The sequence below is a fragment of the Diplotaxodon limnothrissa genome, linkage group LG2 (assembly GCF_057381915.1).
Source record: "Diplotaxodon limnothrissa isolate DT_005_m linkage group LG2, D_limnothrissa_male_GT1.1, whole genome shotgun sequence".
In the NCBI taxonomy this organism is placed as follows: domain Eukaryota; kingdom Metazoa; phylum Chordata; class Actinopteri; order Cichliformes; family Cichlidae; genus Diplotaxodon; species Diplotaxodon limnothrissa.
In genome coordinates, this window is record NC_140597.1 from 28,792,907 (window position 1) to 28,816,663 (window position 23,757).

Here is a 23,757-nt window from a genome sequence, read left to right on the forward strand (position 1 = left end):
TTTAGCAGGTTAACCATGTCACAAAACTCAAATCATCTCAAACTGGTTTCTTGAACACAACGAGTTCAATGTAGTCGAACGGCCTCCAGTCACTAAATCAATCCAACAGAGCTCATATGGCATGTGGTGGAACAGGAGATTCACATTGACACGTGTCAGTATGGACCAAAATATTAGGGAATCCATGCCAAAAAGAATTAAGGCAACTCTAAATGTAAATGGGGATTTAACCCAGTGCAAGCAATGTGTACCTAATAAAGTGGCCAGTGACTGCATGTGGTGTTTGATCCAAAGTGAAGGGGTTTTTCTTTTCGTCAGTCCTGCTTTCAGGTAGATCTGCAAGCAACTTGCAAACAATATACCCTTTTGGGAGCACCACAATGGGAAAAGCAACAATATAATGACATTAATGGTGGGTGAATTCAATGTAGCTGTTTTAGGTTCAAGGCTTCGCTGTTGTGCACATAGGCTCACTCTTAAACCTTTTATTTCTATTATGACAAGAAAGCTTCTTTGAAAAATTTGACTATTACAGTCTGTCTAACTTTCAGGCACTTATATTAACAGTAAATTGCTGTAATAATAAAACTGCACTAGGACCATTAGTTTTGTTTTTTTATTTCAGCGCACAAAACCTGTTTTGTGACCCACACATGATGTAGATATAAGCAGACTGTTAGGCGACGAGTTCATAAAACAAGCTAAAATTCGCTTCTGTGGTTCTATCCTGCTGGGGAAGACTATTTCAGATTCACCTCATGTTTGAGGATTGTGCAACTGCGCCGGGTAGTTTTCCCCACACTGTTGTCTCAGCCTTGCACAAAGCCAACAAGGCTATGATCGCTCTTTGAAGCATCTCAGCTTGTACAGTATGTATCAGATCTACTTGCCAAGTTAAAGAGGCTCTTGAAGTTGCAGGATCCCGACGTAGTAGTTAAAAAAAAAACAACTAAATAAAGCAGCCTGGCCAAAGGGAGCTCAGGTTTCTCTTCAGCTTCTCTGTGCTGACACAAGTGGAAAAATATACATTCTGGGAGAGTGCGGTGCTGCTCTGCCTTCTCACAGTAAATCCTACATTTAAGCACAATTATGTGGGATGACGAGCTCGTGAAGCAGAGAAAGTTTGAATTCTCTTTAGCAATCAATCTCTAGACCTGAGCTGCTGAAGCTTACTCCATATTTCATCATCTATTAATGCCTGATGGTTGTACAATCACTGAAAATGCACTATGTACATGAAACTGATAAAGAGACAGCTACAACTCAGATAATCATTAGGTCCTATAAAGACATAGACTGATGCAAACTGGATAAATAGCGAGTTATAACGCCAATCCTTCATGTACTCCTGGCAGTAAGTTGAGTATTAAAATCTTAATGAGAAACGAGGATGCAAGACGCAGACTAGGTGAAGCACTGACGTGGAAAATAAGGAAAAGCCAAACTGATTTACTGGTAATACAGTAGCTATGTGTAAATTTCCCTGTTAGCTTTTAACATTTCCTTCTTTTTAGACAGAAAGGACAAAAAGGGTAAAAAGATAATTGTTTATTTTGGTTCTTCCCCACCAGTAGTTTATCCACAATCAGACTGAAAGAAAATATAGACTAAGGTACACGAAATGCAGGGATTTTTTTTAATATATACCACAATTAATTTCATGGAGACAGCATATGTGCATACTTTAAAGACTAATGCCAATATGATGAGCAATGACTTGAAGGAAATAATCCCGTGCTTGGGACTGGGTCGGGCTATTTGGGATTGTAGGGCTAGTGTCTGGGAAACTTGTTAGTGAGCACAAACAAAAACACAAAACCCAATCACTTATCCATAGAACAAAACAATAAGCGATTTCACCCACCACTTTCAATGACAATTCAGTTGTGATGCAGTAATGATCGCTGCTCATTAGAGATAACACTCAAAAACAATCTTTACCTTTACCCACTCACAAAGCTCTGTACGTGTTTAATATCTTGGGATATTTCTATCTATTTATCTATACATATCCCCAGATAATAAACTCTCATACATGTCATTAAAATACAAAAACAAAATTATTAAAGTGCTTTCTACTGACTCAAACACATAATCTCTGAGAGAATGGCATTGATACAGCATGTTTGAGAGTTAAAAATCACTTATTTTCTGATTAGCGGTGTGCATCAGTGCTTAAAGGATAAAGACTAACGGATGTAAGGCATGATTGCTATCAAATGGTTATCTGTGTCATAGGTAACATCACACGTACTTACAGTGGCATTCACACGTAACCAAGTCACTGGTTATTATATGTGAAGCCAACCATCTGTCAATGTCATATATAATTATAATAATAATACACCAGTCAGAGATGTGTACACTAAAGGGATATTCTAACATACCAACTCCACCCTTCTGCTCCATGCTAGACTCTGCTGACCAGAGAGTAGCATTTCTGATTCAACTTGTAAGACGTATTTAACTGAAAATAGTCTATACTGTTTTATACACGATTCGTTTAATGGGGCTCCAAGAGTTCAGGGTTGAGAGGAAAATCCAAAATGATGTGAGTTTAACGGTTAAATTTAATGAAACATATTTTTCAAGATGCATTATGTCTCAACATCAGTGACGAACCCATTTTGAACTTGTGAATGGCTCTGTTCATTAAAGACCAGATAGCATTAGAAAAGAAAAAACAAAAAAATGTCAGGGTAAAAGCTGGTTCATGAGGTCAAGATACTAGTTGGTACTATGGAGGCAAACTTCTCATGTAGTCGTTCCACATCGTCTGGAGAACTAGCATGACGTCCCCAAAACACCGCTTTTCTGTTTTACTAGACACAGTCATCATCTTGCAGCATTTCAGCTGAGTGGGTATAAAAATATAGACATTTGAAACCCTGAATATATGTTCATATGTGATTTTTTTTCTGCCACCGAAGACAATTTACAACTGTCCCGCTCAGTGTACACACTGTCTTTTTTTTTGTTTTTTTTCCAGATTTAACCCCCATCCTAAAACGTGTTCTTGCATTTACTCCTGGGGGCAGGAGGTTTAGACCCAAAACGACACAGAACACAGAACAGCAATTATAATGTTGTTTTCTTCATCAACTGCCTGCATCCATTATTTCTTTGTTAATACACTAAAATTACCTCTGGGTGTGTGTGACACAGATTTACTCGGTAAAGAGGAGTGTGTTTGTGTGCAATGACATTACATCAACATGTCTTTGTGATGCCTGGCTATGTGCTGGCTCTTCTCTGAAGGCCTCCTAAAGCCCTTGGTGCAGTAGTCGCAGCGGTGGGGGTAGTCCTTGGTGTGGATAGAGATGACGTGGCGTTTGAAGCCAGAAGCGTCCGTACTGTTATACTCACAATACTGGCACTGATATACCTTTCTACCACTGTGCGTTTTCATGTGCTTCTTCAGCTCGGCGGGCTGCCGGAAGCCTCGCCGGCAGCGCTTGCACTTAAAGGGTAGGTCCTTCGTATGCAGGGATAGGATATGGCGACTCAGGGTGAAAGTGTCGGGTGCATTGAAGTTACAATGCCGGCACTGGTGCACTTTGTTGCCTTTGTGTGTTTCCGCGTGTTTCTTCAACTCTGAGGGCCTGTGAAAGCCTTTCTCGCACACGTCACACTGATGGGGGAAGTCCTTGGTGTGAACTGAAATAATGTGCCTCTTCAGGTCACTGGAGTTGGTGCTCTTGTGCTCACAGTGCGGGCACTGGTGGGTCTTGTGGCCCTGCACCATCTCTATGTGGCGCTGCAGTTCCCGTGCATCAGCGTAAGCCTGGGGACAGTGGCTGCACTTGAAAGGCAGATCTGCGCCATGCTTGCTCTTGATATGAGTCTTTAAGTTGGACTGGTCTGCACAGCGGAACTCGCAGTGCGGGCAGTGGTAGGGCTTCTCGCCTGTGTGGGTGCGCATGTGTTTCTTCAGCTCCGATGGGTGACGGAAGCCTTTGGCGCACTCAACACACACATGTGCAAAGTTCTTACTGTGCACAGCCAGCAGGTGACGGTTGAGCAGGCCCTGTTCAGCTGTTTCATAATCGCAGTACTTGCAGTGATGCAGTTTGGGCTCCCGATCCTTGACAATGAGCTTGTCTGAGCCCAGTGGGCTAGACTCATGGTAGCGCCGCGCGTACTCTGTATACTCTGGAGATCGCTCATTGTTGTGGCTCAGGAGCTTATGACTCTCTAAGTGGTTGTGAAAGCTGATTTTCTTGTTGGTGGTAAAGTCGCAGTCTGTACACTGATACTTCTTCTTGAGCAGATGGTCCGGGTGGTTCTTCATATGGCATTTGAGGAAGCCCCGCGAGCGAAACTTCTTTCCACAGATGTGGCATGGGTAGACGGTCAAAGGCATCCCATCTGGTCCAATGATAACAGCTGGACAGAGAAGTTTGAAAAAAGAGAGAGTATGCAACATTGCAATCAACCATTATTATTCTAAGTTTTCCTCGAATGTGAATGATAAAATTATATACATTCAGACTTGGTGACAACACAGATAAAAATTATCAATTTAAGGTATGTATCAGTATCAATATGACATGCTGATCCTACCAGTCTGACACTGCCGTGTTTCGCCTTTCTTCTTCTTCTTCGATTTGGTTTTGAGAGCACGGTTTGCACCCAGTCCCTCACGGATTTGCAAAAATGGTGTAGCTGCTCCATTCTTCACTTGATCAATTGTATTACCTGCACAGGCATTGCAGCACATAACACCCCAATAACAACAGAATGGATGACCTTGCCTTATTTCTACTTTGATACTTTTCAAAACAAACTCTGACTGCTAAGTCGTCTTTTAAACACATTTGCCACACATACTGACCCCAAATCATCTTGCTGAGCATCTCATTTAAACAGTAATGCTGCAGCATAGCATCTTCCTCTTAATAATCTATTTCAGCAGTCATAGAACATGGTTTTATCTCAAACTACTAATTTAGGAAAAATTACCCATCTAACCCTTTCATATAAAGGGCATACCAATGTCTTCATCTTCATCATCATCGCTGTCATCCTCATCATCCTCTTCTTCCTTTGGATGGTTCTTGACTGCCATGTAGACCATTTTGTCACGGCCAACTCCCAGTCTGCCCGATGAAGCTGCTTCCAAATCAGGATGGCCGTTCTGGTAATCATCCTCTGTTATTACCTCTGTCCCACCTTGAAAAAAACAAAACAAAAAAAAACAAACACCAAAAACTCAATGACCCATATGACTTTTAACACAAACATGGCTGGATGTACCGTACTGAAGATCATTTACCCAAATCATCATCTGCTTCAGCTTTAAAGATGTAGACTTTTATGACCTCAGAGCCATCCTCCTCTTTGGAGTCCTTGTCTTCCATTACTTCAGTGCTGATCTCAAGGGGAGTGTCCCCTATGTCCAACTTTTCTCCCACTTCATCCACTTTAAAAAAAAAAAAAAAACAAATACCAATGGTTATGCAAAAAATGTAACTTTATAAAAAAATCTTTGCCGTGTTATGTGCCAAGATATCTTACAGGAGATCATCAGGTAATCCTCGGAGCTACTCCTTGCATCATCATCCTCATCTGTCTGTAGGGGAACAGCCTCAGTTGGCAGCTGTTCGTGGATTATGGTCTCGGCATTGGCCTCGGTCACCATCAACCCTTCAGACACAAGCTGGTGGTCCAGTGTGTTGTCCTGGTGTTCAGACAGCAGCTCTGCCACAAACACCTGGTCTGGCATGTCGTCATGATGGTGGTTTGCGTCCTGTATGAGGTCTGAGGTCAGAACATGGTGGTGATGGGCGTCCAGGGCTTCCTCTATTGCAACTTCAGTCCCCAGGATATTTTCAGGCATGATTACACTGTGTTCTGAAGGCACCATGTCTTCAGTGCTCATTTCATGGGCCTCCACACCTTGAGACTGCAGACTTTCCACATCCACCTCCAGCCCTTCGACAACCTCAGCTTCTAGGCCCTCCACCTCCACTTCCTCTTCAAGGCCCTCAACAACATGAGCTTCCAGACCCTCCACATCAACCTCAGTTTCCAGGCTCTCCACCACTTGCGCCTCGAGGCCCTCCACTTCCACTTCTCCCTCTAGGCCCTCCACTTCCACTTCTCCCTCTAGGCCCTCAACAACCTGAGCCTCTAACTCTACCACCTGTGTCTGTAGCCCTTCAACAACTTCTGCCTCCAAGCCTTCTACATCTGCATGTAAGCTCTCCACTACCTCCGTCTCCAGGCCTTGAACAACTTGAGTCTCCAGACCTTCCACCTCAAGTCCGTGCTCCAGGAGGATGCCCTCGTCTGTCATGACATCAGAAAGCAGCATACCCTCTGGCACCGACACCACAATGTGCTCCCCATCAATGTGAGCCAGACCCCCCATGCCTGCAACTGATGATATAAAGAGTTTTTAAAAATCACAATTAAAGCTTGATATTAGTCAAATAATTGTGAAAGAGTGTCATTTTTTGTTAGTATACGATTAAAATTTGCTAATGACAATGTGATGTCACTTTGACTTCCTTATTTAGCTTGACACTCAGGTTTCTTGCGCCTTTTGGGAAATTGGTCTCTAAATATTAGCGAAATGTAGGGCTGGGCCATCATATGTTCACGGTAATACCGGTATAATGTTGGGCAACGATAAGAAAATGAAATATCGCGATACAATATGGGTAAAACATGCATGCGCAGTAGAGCAGGGCGATATGACCAAAAATATTTATCACGATATACATTTGGAAATTTGCGATAACGATATAACTGACGATACAATTGACACTAGACAAAATACTTTACAACTCCACAACTTTATTAGTGCAAAAAACCCATTAATATATTTTCATTTAAACAAGCAGCTGTTTTATGTGCATTAAAGTTATATAAAATTTTAACAGTGCAAATGCAAATTCCTTGCTGACAGTTTAACCAAAAGGCATTTCCAGTGGAAATTGGCCGACATATCCTCAGCATAACCACGTATAATATCCACAAAACTTAAAAAGAGGTTATACACACACACACACAATACGGTAATATTATGTTGAAGCACAGTACATATCACTCCGCCAGGCTTCTGACTACGGTAGCTGTAATGCTCCAACAATCCATCAAGCGGTGCGGCTTCGTAGCTTAGCAAAGTCGCACTAAAACATTTGACAGATTTTCGAGCGCCGTGTACCACATAAAATCGTTTCGAGGTCAGCAAACACAACCAGAATTCATACATAAGACACACGGGATTATAAGGGGCACTGTTGATTTTCAGAAAAATCAAAGGATTGATTTTAAGTGTGCCGTATTTTCCAAACAACACGGTAATAACGACGGCCCGCTAGCATGCTCTACCAAAAATAGTGCTTTGTTGTGTACCTGACGGATGAAAGCTAAATTCTGGTTCATCCGTTTCATTCAACGATTTGCTTTCGCCGCCATGCTTTTTCCGACGTGTGCGTATAAAAACAAAGGCACTGCGCATGCGCGTTTTACTCATATTCTATCGCGATATTTCATTTTTCTATCGTTGCCCAAAATTATACCGGTATTACCGTGAACGGTATGATATGGCCCAGCCCTAATGCGCAGTGCCTTTGTTTTCATAAGCACATGGCGGAAAAAGCATGGCGGCGACGGAGAATAAGAAGAGCGAAACCGGAGCGTTGAATGAAACGGATGAACCAGAATTGGTTTGCAAAAATGCTGCAATTTCAGTGGTGTGGAACTGGTTTAGCTTTCGTCTGTCAGATACACAACAAAGCACTATTTTTGGTAGAGCATCCTAGCGGGCCGTCGTTATTACCGTGTTGTTTGGAAAATACCGCACACTTAAAATCAATCCTTTGATTTTTCTGAAAATCGACAGTGCCCCTTATAATCCCGTGTGCCTTATGTATGAATTCTGGTTGTGTTTACTGACCTCGAAACGATTTTATGTGGTACATGGCGCTCGAAAATCTGTCAAATGTTTCAGTACGACTTTGCTAAGCTACGAAGCCGCACCGCTTGATGGATTGTTGGAGCATTACGGCTATCGTAGGCAGGAGCCTCGCGGAGTGATATGTAGTGCTTCAACATAATATTACCATATTGTGTGCGTATAACCTCTTTTTAGGTTTTGTGGATATTATACATGGTTATGCTGAGGATATGTCGGCCAATTTCCACTGGAAATGCCTTTTGGTTAACCCTTTAGAGCCGATCGGAGCGGACACGCTCTGTTTTGCGTAACTACTTTTAAATCCCAGTAGCACTGCAACCACGTAAGCTAGCGCAAAAAATTTTTTTGCATATGAAACCGGAGGAGTTGTACTTACATCTTATGCCATCAGCTTGTCCTAGGTCACGGTTTCCTTCCACAAAAACTGCATAAAAAGCGCTTGCAGGAACAAAAACATAATATTCCAGAAACACGCTTTGCCGATCCGATCAGCTGTTCATAACACTTCCTACGTTGGAATAGACGTCAGCGCGAACTTTTGCATTTCCGCCATTACCTGCCCGAAACCGGAAGTGACGTCATTTTTGCGGAACTGTAGTCTTTTTTACCATGAGGGCCTCAGAGCCTGTACTGGTCTTTTTAAAAGTTATCTTTGACTTTATGACTTTCTGTGTCGTTTCTGGGATGCTGAGGACTCATATTGCACTGCTGGAAATAGTTTATTTTGATGCATATGCTGCTTTTTTGCAAATTTGCAGTATAATATTTATTTTCGTTTTTCCTGCAGTGTATAAAAATTGGTGTATTTCAAAAATAAAACTATGAAGACACTCAAAATAAATTTCCTGTGGTGGGAAACTATTTTGTGCAACTTTTTTGTATTTACAGTTTTGAGGGATAAGCCTCTTAAATTTCTCTAACTACAAATATATGTTAAAAAAGCAAAAACGATTTTCAATTTTTTTGTAGTTTATTGCACTTTTTTGCAATTTATGTAATTACTATGCACTTAATCAGAATCAGAATACTTTATTCATCCCGAGGGAAATTAGGGGTTACAGCAGGCAGCACGCTAATGGCGCATGCGCACTCACAAAGGAACCTTCTGACCAATACATATTATTAAAATCTGGGCTGTAATGGTTGTATTGATGTATAGCAACTTGAAATGCTCCCAAAAATGGCTCCACAGCATGTAAAAATATAATATAAGCTCTGGCGGACTTGGTTCTATGGTAGGTCTTAAAGGGTTAAACTGTCAGCGAGGAATTAGCATTTGCACTGTTAAATTTTTATATAACTTGCACATAAAAAACAGCTGCTTGTTTAAGTGAAAATACATTGATGGGGATTTTTTTTTTTTGCACTAATAAAGTTGTGGAGTTGTAAAGTATTTTGTCTCGTGTCAATTATATCGTTATCGCAAATTTCCAAATGTATATTGTGATAAAATATTTTTGGTCATATCGCCCTGCTCCAGCTAAATGCCAAATACAACACGTGTATTAATTTCTCTTGCTAATTTGCCTACCAAAATCTTGCATGATCATAGCATGGGGCATCTTCAGCTCTTGAGTGTGCAGCTCTAACACCCCTCCTCCTTGATCCATGTCTTCACTCCGTAAAAACAGACTGAAAATTGCAGCACAGATTACATTAACCTTTACTTCATATACACTGCTAAAAATAAAACCGAAAGGAAAAAAATGCAGTTAGTATTACATACCTTCACATTTGACGACAGAAAATCTTTACAATAAAACCAACAGGATATCTGATGTGCTTCCTTCCATCAAGATACTGAATTATTCTGACAAAGTAAAAGAAAATACAATTATCACATGAGCTTGGGATTATAACTGAACACCAGCTGTTCATTTTTTGCAGAAATGCACAAATATTTGGCGTTGGGTTCATAAGAAAAGCACTAGTCTCTATTGCAAAATCTACCTCCGTAAGCCTTAAATACAGAACACAAACTTATTTTTAAACCGTGGACAGTCGTTGTTGTTGTTGACCACTGCCTCCCTCTGCTGCCAATTAGGGGTACTACATGCAGCTTCAACCTGAGGACAGATCGCTATATACACCTGGAGCTGGTTGAGCTTGATGGCCGGAGCGCAGCAGAGACAAAAGACTCAGTGTGCAGGGCGGGCGAGCTCGCATGCAGCGGTTCTGATAGCTTTTGGATAAGGACTCCTGCTTAATTTCGTGGGAGGAAATGCACTGTCGTCACATGACGATTTAAAATGAAGCAAATGTATTTACAGCTGTCTGTAGCGGTGTTGTGGCTGCTAGTTTTCACATATTTATCCTTTTGGGGTAAAAAAAACAAAACAAATGCAGTTCCGTTGCACTAATCGTTTCTGAAGTGTTAAGTATCTACACAAAAATCACATATGCTCCCGAGTTTATGGCCGCCACTGAAACTACCACAGTTATGCAATGGCTACCGCCCTCCACCCACCGGAGCTAACTAGCAAGGAAGCTAGGGCTGAGTCTCAAAGCGCCATTTTGTTTTAGCATAAAGGCTAATTCAAGGAGCGCGATAACCAGTCCAATACGTCGATGTAAGCAACGGTTACACATAACGTTATAATGCATATGTAGTCCCAAACGCATACAACAAACCACGATGACCAATGAGATCACTAGTTTTGCAATTCGCTCTGTTTTGTGCGACGACTGCCGTCCGGTCAGCTAGCTAGCCTGCTAAGCTAGGTGGTGCAGCTTGTGCCGCATTATCTTCCATGTTGTTTTTCGAAAAGGCTGAAAGAGGCCCGCTACGTCCAACTGGGCCCATGCGTCTTATTCCACACTCGTTTTTGATCGACTCAGAATAATTTTACCTGATAACGTTGTCTTCTGACTCTATCGGCGTTTCTCCCCCTTCTCGGATTTGTCTGTTATTTTTTTGGTTTATTTTTGACGGTAAGCTAAGTGCGGCCTGCAGTTTTGGATCCCCGGGCACTCTTTGCTAGGCCTCGGCCAATCAGCTTGCTTCCTGACAAGCAGAGGGAGGGCGGGGGGCAGACAATGCGTGGCCTCGTTTACCGCTGATCCCTTACTATTTGCGTCATGCATAAGAGAGCAGAGTTACATTAACGCAGTCATTCTCTTAATCGGGACATGTTTAAAGCGGGCTCAGAGGAGCGAAATTCAAACATTACCACAGTAACAAATAAAATAAACATTTATGTGCTTGTACTGTGTGCGCGCTCAGACTTTGCCTGCGAAGATGAGGCCTGTAGGCCATTTTGTCACAAGGGGTGGGTAGTAGTTGAGCACTCATTTGAGAAGTGGTTGGTCACGCACCCAGGAAATATCCGGGACATGGTAACGGTACTGCCGCTGCTATTGCTTGTGCTGCATAGTGCGACTAATTAGCCTTTCATACAGAACAGACCATGATTTAACATACATGGATTAAATATGACCAGAAGTGCATTTAGAGTTTCAGGGTAGACTTTATTAATCGTTTTCATAACAGCTCCTAATTATTCAGAGGCACTCTTCATGAGGGTGCATAGCTGACTAAGGCAGGAGGCCTTTTGTGCATAAACATTTGTTATTAGTGGGTTTCCCAACAACAGACACTAAAATTGAAATGTAGATATGCAGTAAAAATGCTTTGAAAACTCTTTAACAGTACCTTTACCAACCTAAAATTACTTTTGGAATTAAGGAATTACAGCTCTAATGCACCTTGGCACAACCCATGTTTTTTTTCCTTCTTTATGATAATTCATAAGGGCAGTGTGGTTTGTAGGAGTTGTGTTGCCGTGTAAGCAAACAGCAAAACACAAATACAACACAAATCTAAAGATAATTTTCACTATAAACCACTCAAACATTCAGAAATCCAAAGATAATTGTAGGGAGACATGAAAGTTTTCTCATATTGCAGGTATAGAATGAAGAGAAGGCATTTGGGCTCAGGGAAAAAAACAAAACCAAGCATGCAATACTCAGCACCTTCATCTAGAGTAAGTCACAGATAATGAACAGACTGGCAAAAATCTTCATTTAAACTGTCTTCATATCAATTACATCAACAGAACAGTAATACACCCCTTAATATTCCAGCAGTTTCTCACAAATACCATAGAAAAATAAGTAAAGTTGACACAAGCATATCTTCTGGAAGCTCAGATTTGGTCCGTATTAACAAGTCGAGTGTGCACATGTCTTCTTGTCTGCCTACACATCCTCTCTTTGTGTGGGTTGACAGTGTTTCATGCGAGGGAAAGAGATTAACTACAAATCCAGTGCAGCCCAGCGCTCCAGTCTGAAATAAGGTGGGGGGGGGGCAGAGGTTGTATGACACATTTGTGAACACAGTGACTGTTTTTCTTTGTATTTAGAGGTAACGGGGAGAAGTCGGGGTGATGTTTGCAGCAGTGAACATCCTTCATTGCCAAGAGACCTCAGTAGCAGCCATCTTTCCAGGACTCATCTGAGATTTTGGCCATGCCCAAAGACCTGTCAATAAAAGAGGAGCTTAGTCTCAATTCACAGAAGAAACCAAGTATCTATAGCATAATGGGAAATACTCATCATCATCTCACCATTCCTTAAATGTGCACTACTACACCGCACTGTTTTTAGTGCTTAGTTTGCACACAGACTGAAAGCATGAGCTGTGTGCAACCACGAGTAGTAGAACACTAACTGCAGTTCACTTTGCAGCTGAGGGATTTCCTGAAATTACACAGAGCTCTTTTAAGAGTGTTTTTTGGAGCACTCACCTCCTCTGAGGCTGTGAAAGTTTACTTCTAGTGGAGGCTGAAGACGCAGCCTGACCTCGTCCTACCCCGGGCCTCCCGGTTCCAACTGAAGCCCTGCCGGGTACGTAGCTTCCTCCATTAGCAGAACCTGGCGACTGGACCCTGCGGCTCCCTCCTGCCTGTTGTCCTTGGACAACAGGTAGGCCTCTGGAAGTCTGACGACCACCTGCCAAAGAGCCCACGGGAGTGACGGCTTTAACTGGAGTCCGCAGGGAGAGAGGAGACTGGCCACTGCTTCGCAGCCGACTGCAAACCATACCTTGAGTGACAGAACAAAATCTCAATCCAGATGACTTCGTTAAGACAATTTCAGTAAATAAAAGCTACTGTAAGGCCATTTGTTGTACACGGGAGTTGTAGACAAGCTTAGGGAAACAGTACTGAATTATCAGAGTAGTGGTGCAGTCATGTAGCAGGTGAATGGAAAGGAAGTTACCTGGGGGTGTCAGGGAAGAGGGTGAGGAAAGAATTGTGGAACTGCAAGTAGCTGTGACCAATAGTGTATACCCTTTTTCCATTAGTACCTGCTCGGATCGGCTTGACGCAAACCGTATTCCATTACAATTGAGTACCACCTAATGTGCATGGGGTCGTTATAGCAACACGGGCAAACATCCCGTGACATCACTTGTATGCGACACGAGCTCTACAACAAAGTAGCACCTCGAGGCGATGCTATACCTGCTGCTTAGTCTGTGGCTTTTCGTCAGACTCATGGACCGCAGTGTCGTTTCTTTGTAGCGATTTTCCTCATTGACGGGTTTTGAAAAGGAAACTTCATGAAAAGTTTCCTTTTTATGATGTAGACCCTCCCATGACTCATTAAGTGATGCCGCTGATTAGCCAATCAGTGACGTGCAATCTGCTGAGGTCACATTTGGATGTGACCTCGTAGATCGCTTGGAACCCCAGCCAAGTAGGTACTAAAAAAGTACCAAGCATCCAGTGAAAACCTATAGATGATGGCTTGCATGGTACTGTCAGAGTTAGACTGATAAATAATAGAATATATGAATTCCTAAATAAAAACAGGCCCTGTGCTGCAACATTGCTCATGATCTTCAAAGACATATATATTGGTCAAACTCTTCCTGTGATCATGCAGAGGTGAAGATTTTAATAAATAATTATCTGACAGCCAAAGTTTTAATTTGATGCAAAATGAATAGAAGTCCATTACTGTATATAGTAACTATTAAGTCTAATATATATACCCTAGTAAGCTATAGTACTTTTTCCTTTGGGAAGGTACCATCTGTGCAGTCTGCAATTTTGTTGAAGAAAGATGTTGAATCTATTTAATATTTCTTGAAATAATTGATTTCTGTGCATTTTTTTTCACACTGCATCAAATTAAGGTTGATTACGTCAATTAAGCATCATGAGGTGGAGGGTGAGGGGTGGTTCCCTATTTTTTATTTATTTATTTTTGTTGTTGCTGGGAGTTGGAACCCTATTAGTTAGTTTGCTTAATATTTATGCTAAGTACTCTTTAAAATACCAGAATAGGGAGGATGGTGTAGGTTTAAGTTTATTAGATTGATCAGTATTGCTGTACTATGAAATATTTTTTTTTTTTGCATACAGGTATAACAGAATAGCTTTAGTGTAGTTGTTGTTTTAAACTTGAGTATGAACTTATACAAAATGCAGCAAGATATTTAAAAAACAGTTTTGTTGATTAAAAAACACTATATCGGATTCATATCGGTATCGGCAGATATCCAAATTTATGATATCGGTATCGGACATAAAAAAGTGGTATCGTGCCATCTCTAGAGTGGTGGGGACCAGGTGAGGAGGGGTTACCTGTGGAGGGGGAGTGAGTCAGGGGAGACATGCGGTTGCCAGAGCTCTGGAGGTTAGCCTCCATGCTGCGGCTGGTTCTGACTGCCTCCAGGGAACGTAGGCTGGTGCGGGGAGCCAGATTAGGCATGCTGTGCCTCAACTCCTCTGGAAACACACACACACGCGCGCGCACACACACACACACACACACACACTTAACTACAATCAAATGTATATTGTCACAACAGAAGAATCTCCATGGCTGTCCCTTATCTAGAGTAAAACTGCTTAAGTATCACTGGTTATAGCCTACCCTCACTCTTTGCAAATTTAAGCAGCTCTGCACTGGGGCCCTGGAGAGACCGCCTGGGTCCTTTTGTGCGTGGGGCCCTGAGATGGCTGCTGTATTCCTGACCGTGGTTAGAAGTCGAGGGAGAGAGGCACCGTGGTGAGCCTAATGGCGAAGGGGTGAAACGATGCCGTCGCTGGGGCATGGAGAAGTCATCCTCTTCATCTTCCAGGCTGTAAGTGTCAAACTCCTGGTCGCTGTACGTACCGCCCCGGCGCAAGGACTGCAGAGACGCTGTGGAGCTGCGGCGCGATGCAGATGCTGAGCTAGAAGCACAATCCTGCCTCAGACCTGGAGCCGGAAATACCAGGTCAAAATGAAACAACTTAAAAGTCAAGCAAAACTCAGTTTTGCAGATGAGACTCTGACGTCTATAAATGCAAATAATCAGCTGATGCCACTCAAAATGCTATAACCTTTCTACACTCACTCTCTTCCTGTAAACGAGCCATGATCTGGACGTCTGTGAGATCCTGCAGCTTGTATCCCATTGAGATGGAGTCATCTGATGTGCTGAGCTCGCTGTCTATGGAGGACTGGGAACTCAGGGCTGAGGGCATGCTTGTGGCGCCTTTAAACAAAGCAGAATACCTGTTAGAGTAAGCTGAATTACACCGATATAGACAGAATACTGACCACAGCCAAAACCTACTACTTCCTTATGACTCATTAATACAGCACAATATTTAAATTCTTATGCATACTGATAGTGGCAACTTTAAACATGACATTAGCTGATCAGCATAAAATCAGGCTGATAAAAATGGAGCTTTGTGAGGTATAACTCAACAGACCCAGGCTAATGCATGCAGTACTACCTTTCATCAAGATCACAAAGTAAATATGCAATTTATCTAAGTGGGCCCACAATTTTAGAATTAACAGTCTGACATTAGTTTGTCTCCCCACAGCCTGTTCTACAGCACTGGTCTATAAAGCCCAGTCTGCTGATGATGCCCTGGGAAGCTGTAGCCAAAGTTCAGCCTGACACATGCCTGATGAATGCGAGGCGACATCACCCAGCAGCATTTGGTTATGTAAAAAGTCTGGCATTAGATAGAATCACCACACATACTCCAAGCACTTTCAAGTTCACGCAAAGATTTGTTATTAAAGGAGTTTCCACAGCAACACTGACATTGCTGGGCTGAAAAAACTGTGAGAAATGATGTGCAAAGCAACTATTACAACTGCAATCACATGTTCAAGGAACAAAATTATGCATACCATACATATTACATATGTTAACACTGTCATTGTGTGTCTGTGTGTGTGTGTGCCCCATCCGGGAGCACAAACAACATACACTTTACATAATTACTAACCATATTCCAAAGGACACCAGTGTTATCTGCAGGGCACACCTTAGTTTTAGCTTATTTGAGGCTCAGATCAACTTGATTTAATTTAATAAGAGAAGTTAATATACTTAAGATAAGGAATTAATACCATTAAATAACCAAAGTGACTGCTGCACACAAATGTGTGGACAAATGCCCATCGACTGTTTCTGACCGTATTTGCAAATTTTATCCATAACAGTTATTAAATGAAATAAACATTTACAGAAACCTTTGAAGAATGGTTTGCAGCGATGTAAAGTATATGTAAAATAGCTCAAACATGCAAAAATGCTAAAGCAGTCCTTAAAATTAACCAGTCAGACCACTGTGAGACCCACATCCTTACAGTAACTGATGTTATTCTCACTGTTGTGTTGTAGGGAAAATGAGAAGCGCTGTGTGTTAATGTCATGCCATACCTGAACTGCCACAGGTTAGTAGGGATTTGTTAGTTGATTTGTGGTACCCAGGAGAGATCAGGCCTGAGCCCGCCGAGCCCGCCTCTGATGGACTGCTGTACATGTTCCTCCATCGAGATGCTGCGGGCGACAGGACAGGAGATATCACATGTTCTCAGGAAGGAAAATACACCAGTACTTATTGTATACACAATGTGACACTATCAAGTTACTTGTAAAATGTCCTCAGAAAAAGCTCTCACAATAGTTAAAATTTCTCAATTAAATTCTTGTTTTGTTTGTTTGTTTGTTTTTTCTTAAAAACTTGATTCATGCACCTCGCATGCTAAATGACTTGTTCTGAAGCTTGAATGATCCAGGTGGATACGTGGCCTGGTGCTGGCATTTAAAAACACGAGCTGTTCCGGGAGGAAGGTAATCCAATCCCACCCATGACTTCATGTAGTCATTCAGCCTTGGTGTGAATAGTTTTGCTGTTCAGGTTTTGCAGCATGTAAGATGAGGGAGCTGCTCGCAGGTTTAATAATGAATGGGGTGTTTCGGATCAGATGCAAACTTCTATCCACACTGAAAGGCGTAGTAAGATTCACGGCAAGTGTTTAGGCTTTGTTATACAGCCCTGTGCACAGCAGGGGTAAGCAGTAAGTAAAGCTGGGGTGCTAAATGTGCTGAATGACGTGGCTGAACCTTGGTTTAGGCCTAGAATTTCTAATGCTTAATTTATTCTACCACCGTTCACAGTTGTGTCCGTCTGCTTTGGTATTTGCCTACACACTGTTCTCGTGTAGTCTACCAAAACCCCAAATGCACATTGCTCGACGTGGATGACGGTCAAACGTCAATTGGTTAACAAGTGAGCCAGAACATGATAGTGAAGTTCACCAGGAATGGGAGAAGTGTGGAGAAAAGAGTAAGAAAAGTACAGACAGTGACTGCAGTGAAACTCTTTCACTTCAGCTGTCTGCATGTTAAAACTTTGCTCTTCTCCATAGATGGCTGGTGAACTAACAACAGCATAAGCAAGTATTGCCCACGGACCGGTTGTACCACATATTATTGACACAGCACCCATCTACCAAACTGCAGGTAGATTGGCAGGCCGAAGCTGCCTACGTGCTGCTGAACCATAATCTAACCATACGGCAGGGATACAAATCAAAGACCATCAGATACTAATTTTATTGAATAGGCAAAGCTCTTTTGCTTAAAGTGTTCAACAGCGTGAAAGATTGGTAATCTAAGCATTGGCACCTGAGGGTGAATAGAGCGCTGCAGAATAAGGAAAGACCTTCTGTGGTTAGCAGAGGCTTTAGACATTTTCACATTTTGTTCTAAACATAAATATGTGAATAAATATCCCACTCCTAAATTTTCAAGCCTTAATTTGTCCAGAACAAGATGCCTGCTCACAAATGGCTAACTAAGACTACAGAAATTGTGGAAGACATTAAAAGTAATCCCACTGAACACAGTTCAGCACTGGTGATGGTAAAGTGGTTGTTGTTGTTGTTTTTTATAGCCTAACATTAGTGTTTTACTTTTGGTGACTGCGTTCCCACAGGCTCTATTTTCTGCACAACACTTTAAGCCATGGAAAAAGGGAGAAGCTAACTTCCGGATCGGCCCTACAAAAATGCATCATCCATGCAGCACTCTTAAGAAAAAACAAAACAAAAAACAAAGTAGACTTTCTTCAGTTATAGTAAACTATCCTAATTGCATACTCTGGTCCAAGCGACTGATCAGAGTCCGGCAAGCCATCTCGGTCTCGGGGCTGCGATGGTCAAGGACCTGCCGACACCACTTCAGTGGAGAGTCTGGCCCTGGATCTGCTACCTGCTTTTTAGGAGAGACATATAACCTGTAGAGAAGCAGCACACAAGAGAAAAACATATCACTAAATGTGGGAAATGAAGAGTAGTGAGAATAAAGAAGTCAGTCTAATCCTTCTCATATTGATCATGCTTTCATGCTGCAGTATTTGCCAGGATTTGAGAAGCAGAACATTTAAATAGGAGCAAGCTGGAGATTAGTGTGAACTGCTGCTGTGTGAGCTATGCAAGGTAAGAGTGGATGTGAAAGCCATGTAAAACAGAATGGTTTTTTTCTCCTCAGATTGCACATGATATGCTAACGCCCAGCCACCCAGTGTTTTCCCCAACAGAAGGACAGTATCCTGCAGCAAAGATCCCACATCAAACAACCAGGCTGTTACTGTGTTTGACTTCAATGATGTAATCAAAGCAAACAGTGAGTGGGAAATCATCTTAAGCAGGTACTTGTGAACATCTTTATCACAGCTTAAGCCGGAACCAACCTTGAATTTACATTTGCCTCATTTCCTTTTGGTTAAATGCAAAATTCACATCCAAAGACGCCTAAAACACGGAGTCAAACTCAGATTAGCAGCTGATCACAGATGTGGATGGAACGGTTTTGTGGCTTTTAGTCCCGCTATCATTTTGAGCTACATTCTACAGCATGAAAAACACATGAGAAATATCCACTGAGGACAAAAGTGTCAGCCAAAAATGAGTTTTATGCAGCTGCAGTGTCAGACGCTTCCTCCGCAATGTGTCCAACGTTGCCTTAGTGAGAGCAAACAGCCATTTAGTCACCACAAGCTTTGAAGTGGCTGATCACATGGGCTGATGCTTTGAGTCGGATACACAAAAGGGCCCAAACTGACTGGTTCTGGACCAATCAGCTACAAATCATCTTCCCATTTGGGCAAACACAAAAGGACCCCATTTCCCACTGGAATGAGCGACAATGCAGGAAGCAATATTCAGGTCACACGTCCTGCACAGAGAGCACGGCTTCTCTGCGCAGGGAGAGGAGGGGAGGGTGGTTCTTAGTAGAAGCACAAACCCGCTGTTTGATGCAGAACAATGTTGTTTGCTTTTGATCCATTCACAGTGCGGTTTTGCTCACAGTGTTGCTATTGCCATTTATGCAGGACACTGCCAACAGCTGCCGTAACACAATGTTGGCACTGAGGAGTCTCTTACACTTTTAAACCAATCCTGTAATAACTGTAAATAAACCCCAAAGTGATATTATAACAAAACATATTCAGCTGTGTCATATTTATGCTTTCACAGTCGAGAGCAGCAACAGCCTTTGTCACTGCTCCACTGTGTTAGCGTGACAAGTGCAAGTTAGGAGCACTGAAGCCAAGGCCCCTGAGTTTTATGAGTCTGAACTAGTTTTTTTTAAAACAAGTAAACAAACATGCCAGAAAGAAATTACCCAACTTGGTGAGTTCAAATGTTGTCCCAAGAATATGGTTTTCTTTTACTAATCTTTTCACAAAGTAATGGTTCAAAACAATAAATATAAAAGTACTGCAGTAGCTGCCTTCTGTTTTGGCCCCCTGTTCTGGTGTGATTACACAGGGTGGAAGGGGGGGGGGCTCAAATCACATGCTGTGCAATCCCAACCAAAGTAGTTCAGCCATGCGGACCCACTCAGCCCGGAGCAGATCAGATTATGCTGCTGTTTAGGATTACTTAATGTTTTGGCTATGATAACCCCACAAAGCACATATGGTATGGCTAATTATGTAAAACTGAAAATAAGTCATGAGTGGTCTGGCTGTTAAATCCCCAGATCCTCAGTTGCTAAAGTGAACACAATATGCTACCTGTTTAGGACAATACTGTGAGACAGAATGAACACTCATGTCTAGACTGATCTCCTGCATAGCCCCATATTAATGTTATTTTTAGGTAATTGCTATCAGCCAATTAAACAAAACAAGTAAAGGTCACACTGGTTCAAAACAGATCAGGCTTTAAAAAGGCTGAATATTAATTACATCCAGATATATCCTTTTTATTCTGACTGGGTTAAGTCAAATTAGTGGTCTCTTTTTTAATAAACAGGATAGTCTTTCACCTGATACAAGACCCTTTTTATTTATGCTTGAGTCAGACAGCTAGAACTAAAAAAAGAACATCCTTTGTGTTTGACTAAGCTGTCAAACAGGTAGCAGACATGTCACTCGAGTCTGAGGACTCAAGGTTAAATCTGAGACAGAAGAAACAACTCCCCACTGACTCTGCTTTCTTTTACTTTCTCCTAATTGCGCTTGAATATTTTATGCCTTGTCGAAATGCTAAGAATCTGTATACTTTCTCTCCTGCTTACAAAAAGATAATCGGAGTAGGTGTCGACTTCTTATCCCACTTTGTTTGTGTGGGATAAGAAATAACCACAGTTTCTGCATCAACTCAGAATAGAGTCTCATTTTAAACCCAAACAGCCTCATGCTACACAGTCACTGCCCTGTGGGGGAGTATCACACTGAAGAATTCAGAGGTTAAAATGAAAAGGCACAAATGACTCATGTGGCTAAAGGGGCTCCTCTACCTATAGACTGAAACTTTAAATGTGACTTCAGAGCTCAGCTTTCCCTGGAGGTAACTCTTCGCAGCTGCTGCTGTACGAACATCACTTTTTATCCCCATCTCTGCTGCACATGTTTAGCCACACAGTTAAAGCCACAAATAGATGCCGGCTGTACCCAAACAAGTGGGATCAAAGCACACCCAGAGAAAGCATTGCCGATAATGAGACGTACCAGCTCTCCTCGTCCTCTATGTCTGCACACTCATCATCCAAATCTAGGACATCCACTTCATCCAGTGCAGTTTGGTCCACCCCTGAGTCGCTCTCTGCAAGTGTCTCTGACTCATAACTTTCCTGAGACGGGCTCTCCGGCGTCTGGCTCTGGCCCTGAGACTGTGCTGCTCCGTTGCTGCTGGTCAACTTTAGGAAGCCGCCACACAGACCCCGATCCTCCTCTTCCTCATCATCCTCTTCCTCCAGCCTGCTAGCCACAGGCAAGGGGGACATCTCCTCTCCACTGCTGCTGTCCTGAGGAGGTGACAGCATCAAGTCCCTGCTGTCCAGCTGGCTGCTGCTGTGCTCCAATCTGAGGTGGGAGTTTGTCACCTCTTCACAAGCCAGCCTCTTGTTGATGTTGACAGCAGCTGTGAGGTTACTGTTTGCTCCTCTGTGGATGACGGTCTTGCTTCCCCTGTTGCGCAGGGTCTCATTCTGAACCTCCAACCTGCGCACAAGCTCCTGCAGCTTTCGGACCTCCTCCAGCTCCACCCCTGCCAGGTCTTGACCTCCCTCTCCTGCCACCTCGCACCCCGGCTCGGAGTTTTCCGTGAGGCCAGTCGGACTACCATTGTCAGGCTGAGGCACCACGCTGGCACTGTCCGGGACCACCATACTGCTGCTCTGATAGGAGAAACATTCAGTTAACATTGTGCCAATAAAAACTCTAAATGACTACAGCCATTAAACTAGGACCTGGTGGCTCCTGAGCAACACAACAGCAGTTCAATAGCGTAAAAGTGACCCAAACACATGTTAGCGTTCTCTGACTACTTCACAAAGCTTTCAGTACTCGGAAGCACGCTAGTTCCCTGTCGCTTCTCACTTTATTTATGTGTACATGTATGTATACACTACGAGTGCATCCTTGCAACTGCGGCTCCGTCGCACCTCTTATATCTCTTCAAACGTTAACATTTGAACTCCCTTGGTTACTGTTAGCCAGCTAGCACGCTATCAACAAAACAAACGTACCGGTGACTGAGCCGTGTTGTCCCCTGCGAGCAGATGACTGAGCTTGCCCGCCACTCACAGCTCAAAATCCCCCGTGGACCAGCACGAGCGCATGAATGAAGAAGCTAATTACATCCAGGTGAAACGCTCTACTGCGTGATTATAGTGATTGTCGAGACGGTGCAATAACCCTCTGGAGTTATCTTACGGGGGCGAGCTAGTCCATGGTCTCTTACTGCTAGTGCATCACCGCTAGCGTTTACCACATCGCTCCCGCTAACTAGCTTGATTGTGGACTTTAGTTAGCTCAGTGAGGAGACCTGCAGCAGCGGTCGCTCCTCCCTCTACTGGTTTTCCTGTTGTTTTAAGCGCCTCCCCGAGGGAGGACATGGTACTGCAACAACCTCATATTATTATATATTGTAACCACTGGGTGTCACTGTTTACACAATGCTGCATTCAATAACCGTACTTAAACGTCTGTTATGCAGTCTATGGGTGCCTTACAGCACGTTATACCAAGAAAAAAAGCATAAAGTGAATAACTGTCGACTCCCACTGCTGTTGTTATCGAATATTTTATCTACGTAGACAAAAATACAGTTTAAGGATAGAAACAGAAAATGGAGCAATACATGTTTTAATTAAGAAAAGCATGCACAAGTATAATGTACTCACAAAAAATTTAAACCTTTAATTTTTTTAAGTTCTACTTAAACTATATGATCTATGTAGTATACACCTCTTATCAGTCCCTTATTTTCGGCTGAATTATTCCAGTATCTTTGCATTTCGCGCCATAGTGATGGGATTTCTGGCTCTTTTTAGAGAACCGGCTCTTTCGGCTCGACTCACTAAAAAGAGTCGGCTCTTTCGGCTCCGAACCGGCTCTTCAGGTTGTTTTGTTGCTTTAATTAATTTATTATTAACAATAATATAAAATTATGCACAAAAGGAATTATTAATGTAAAAAAAAGTGGTTTTATTTATATATGTTTATATATAAATATATACAGTGGCCTCTGGCTCCTAGCAGTGAACCCCAGGAAGGCGGCCGGTCCAGATGGAGTACCTGGCAAGGTACTAAGAGCATGCGCACACCAGCTCACCCTCATCTTCACCAGACTCTTCAACCTCTCACTGGATCAGGCAGCCATCCCATCCTGTCTAAAATCAGCCACAATCATCCCAGTGCCGAAGAAGTCTCCCATCTCCAGCCTGAATGATTACCGCCCTGTGGCCCTCACACCGGTAATCATGAAATGCTTTGAGAGACTAGTCCTTCAGCACATCAAGGATTACCTCCCCCCAGAATTCGACCCCCACCAGTTTGCATACCGTGCAAACAGATCCACAGAAGACGCCATCGCCACAGCCCTTCACGCTGTGCTGAGTCACCTAGAGCAGCGGCAAAGCTACGTCCGAATGCTCTTTGTGGACTACAGCTCAGCCTTTAATACAATCATCCCGGACATCCTCATCACCAAACTGGTCGCTCTTGGCCTCCCTCCTCTCACATGTGCCTGGATAAAGGATTTCCTCACAAACCGGCCCCAGACTG

At 42.8% G+C, this 23,757-nt stretch overlaps 2 protein-coding genes across 2 annotated transcripts; both read right to left on the reverse strand.

The window, feature by feature from the left end:
• Positions 1-1,569: 1,569 nt before the first annotated feature.
• znf711 (ZFX family zinc finger ZNF711) lies at positions 1,570-10,919 on the reverse strand. The gene is made up of 8 exons (XM_085370034.1): positions 10,777-10,919; positions 9,654-9,737; positions 9,459-9,559; positions 5,518-6,381; positions 5,276-5,422; positions 4,993-5,172; positions 4,564-4,698; positions 1,570-4,386 (listed from the first exon to the last, which is right to left on the reverse strand). The coding sequence occupies exons 3-8, from the start codon at positions 9,535-9,537 to the stop codon at positions 3,206-3,208; spliced, it is 2,586 nt and encodes an 861-aa protein (XP_085226160.1). The 5' UTR covers positions 9,538-9,559; positions 9,654-9,737; positions 10,777-10,919; the 3' UTR covers positions 1,570-3,205.
• A 475-nt stretch (positions 10,920-11,394) lies between these two features.
• On the reverse strand, positions 11,395-22,455 carry LOC146638612 (SLAIN motif-containing protein-like). The gene is made up of 9 exons (XM_085370046.1): positions 22,218-22,455; positions 21,199-21,866; positions 18,338-18,474; positions 16,614-16,733; positions 15,282-15,422; positions 14,816-15,142; positions 14,524-14,667; positions 12,676-12,973; positions 11,395-12,409 (listed from the first exon to the last, which is right to left on the reverse strand). The coding sequence occupies exons 2-9, from the start codon at positions 21,855-21,857 to the stop codon at positions 12,355-12,357; spliced, it is 1,881 nt and encodes a 626-aa protein (XP_085226172.1). The 5' UTR covers positions 21,858-21,866; positions 22,218-22,455; the 3' UTR covers positions 11,395-12,354.
• Positions 22,456-23,757: the final 1,302 nt, after the last annotated feature.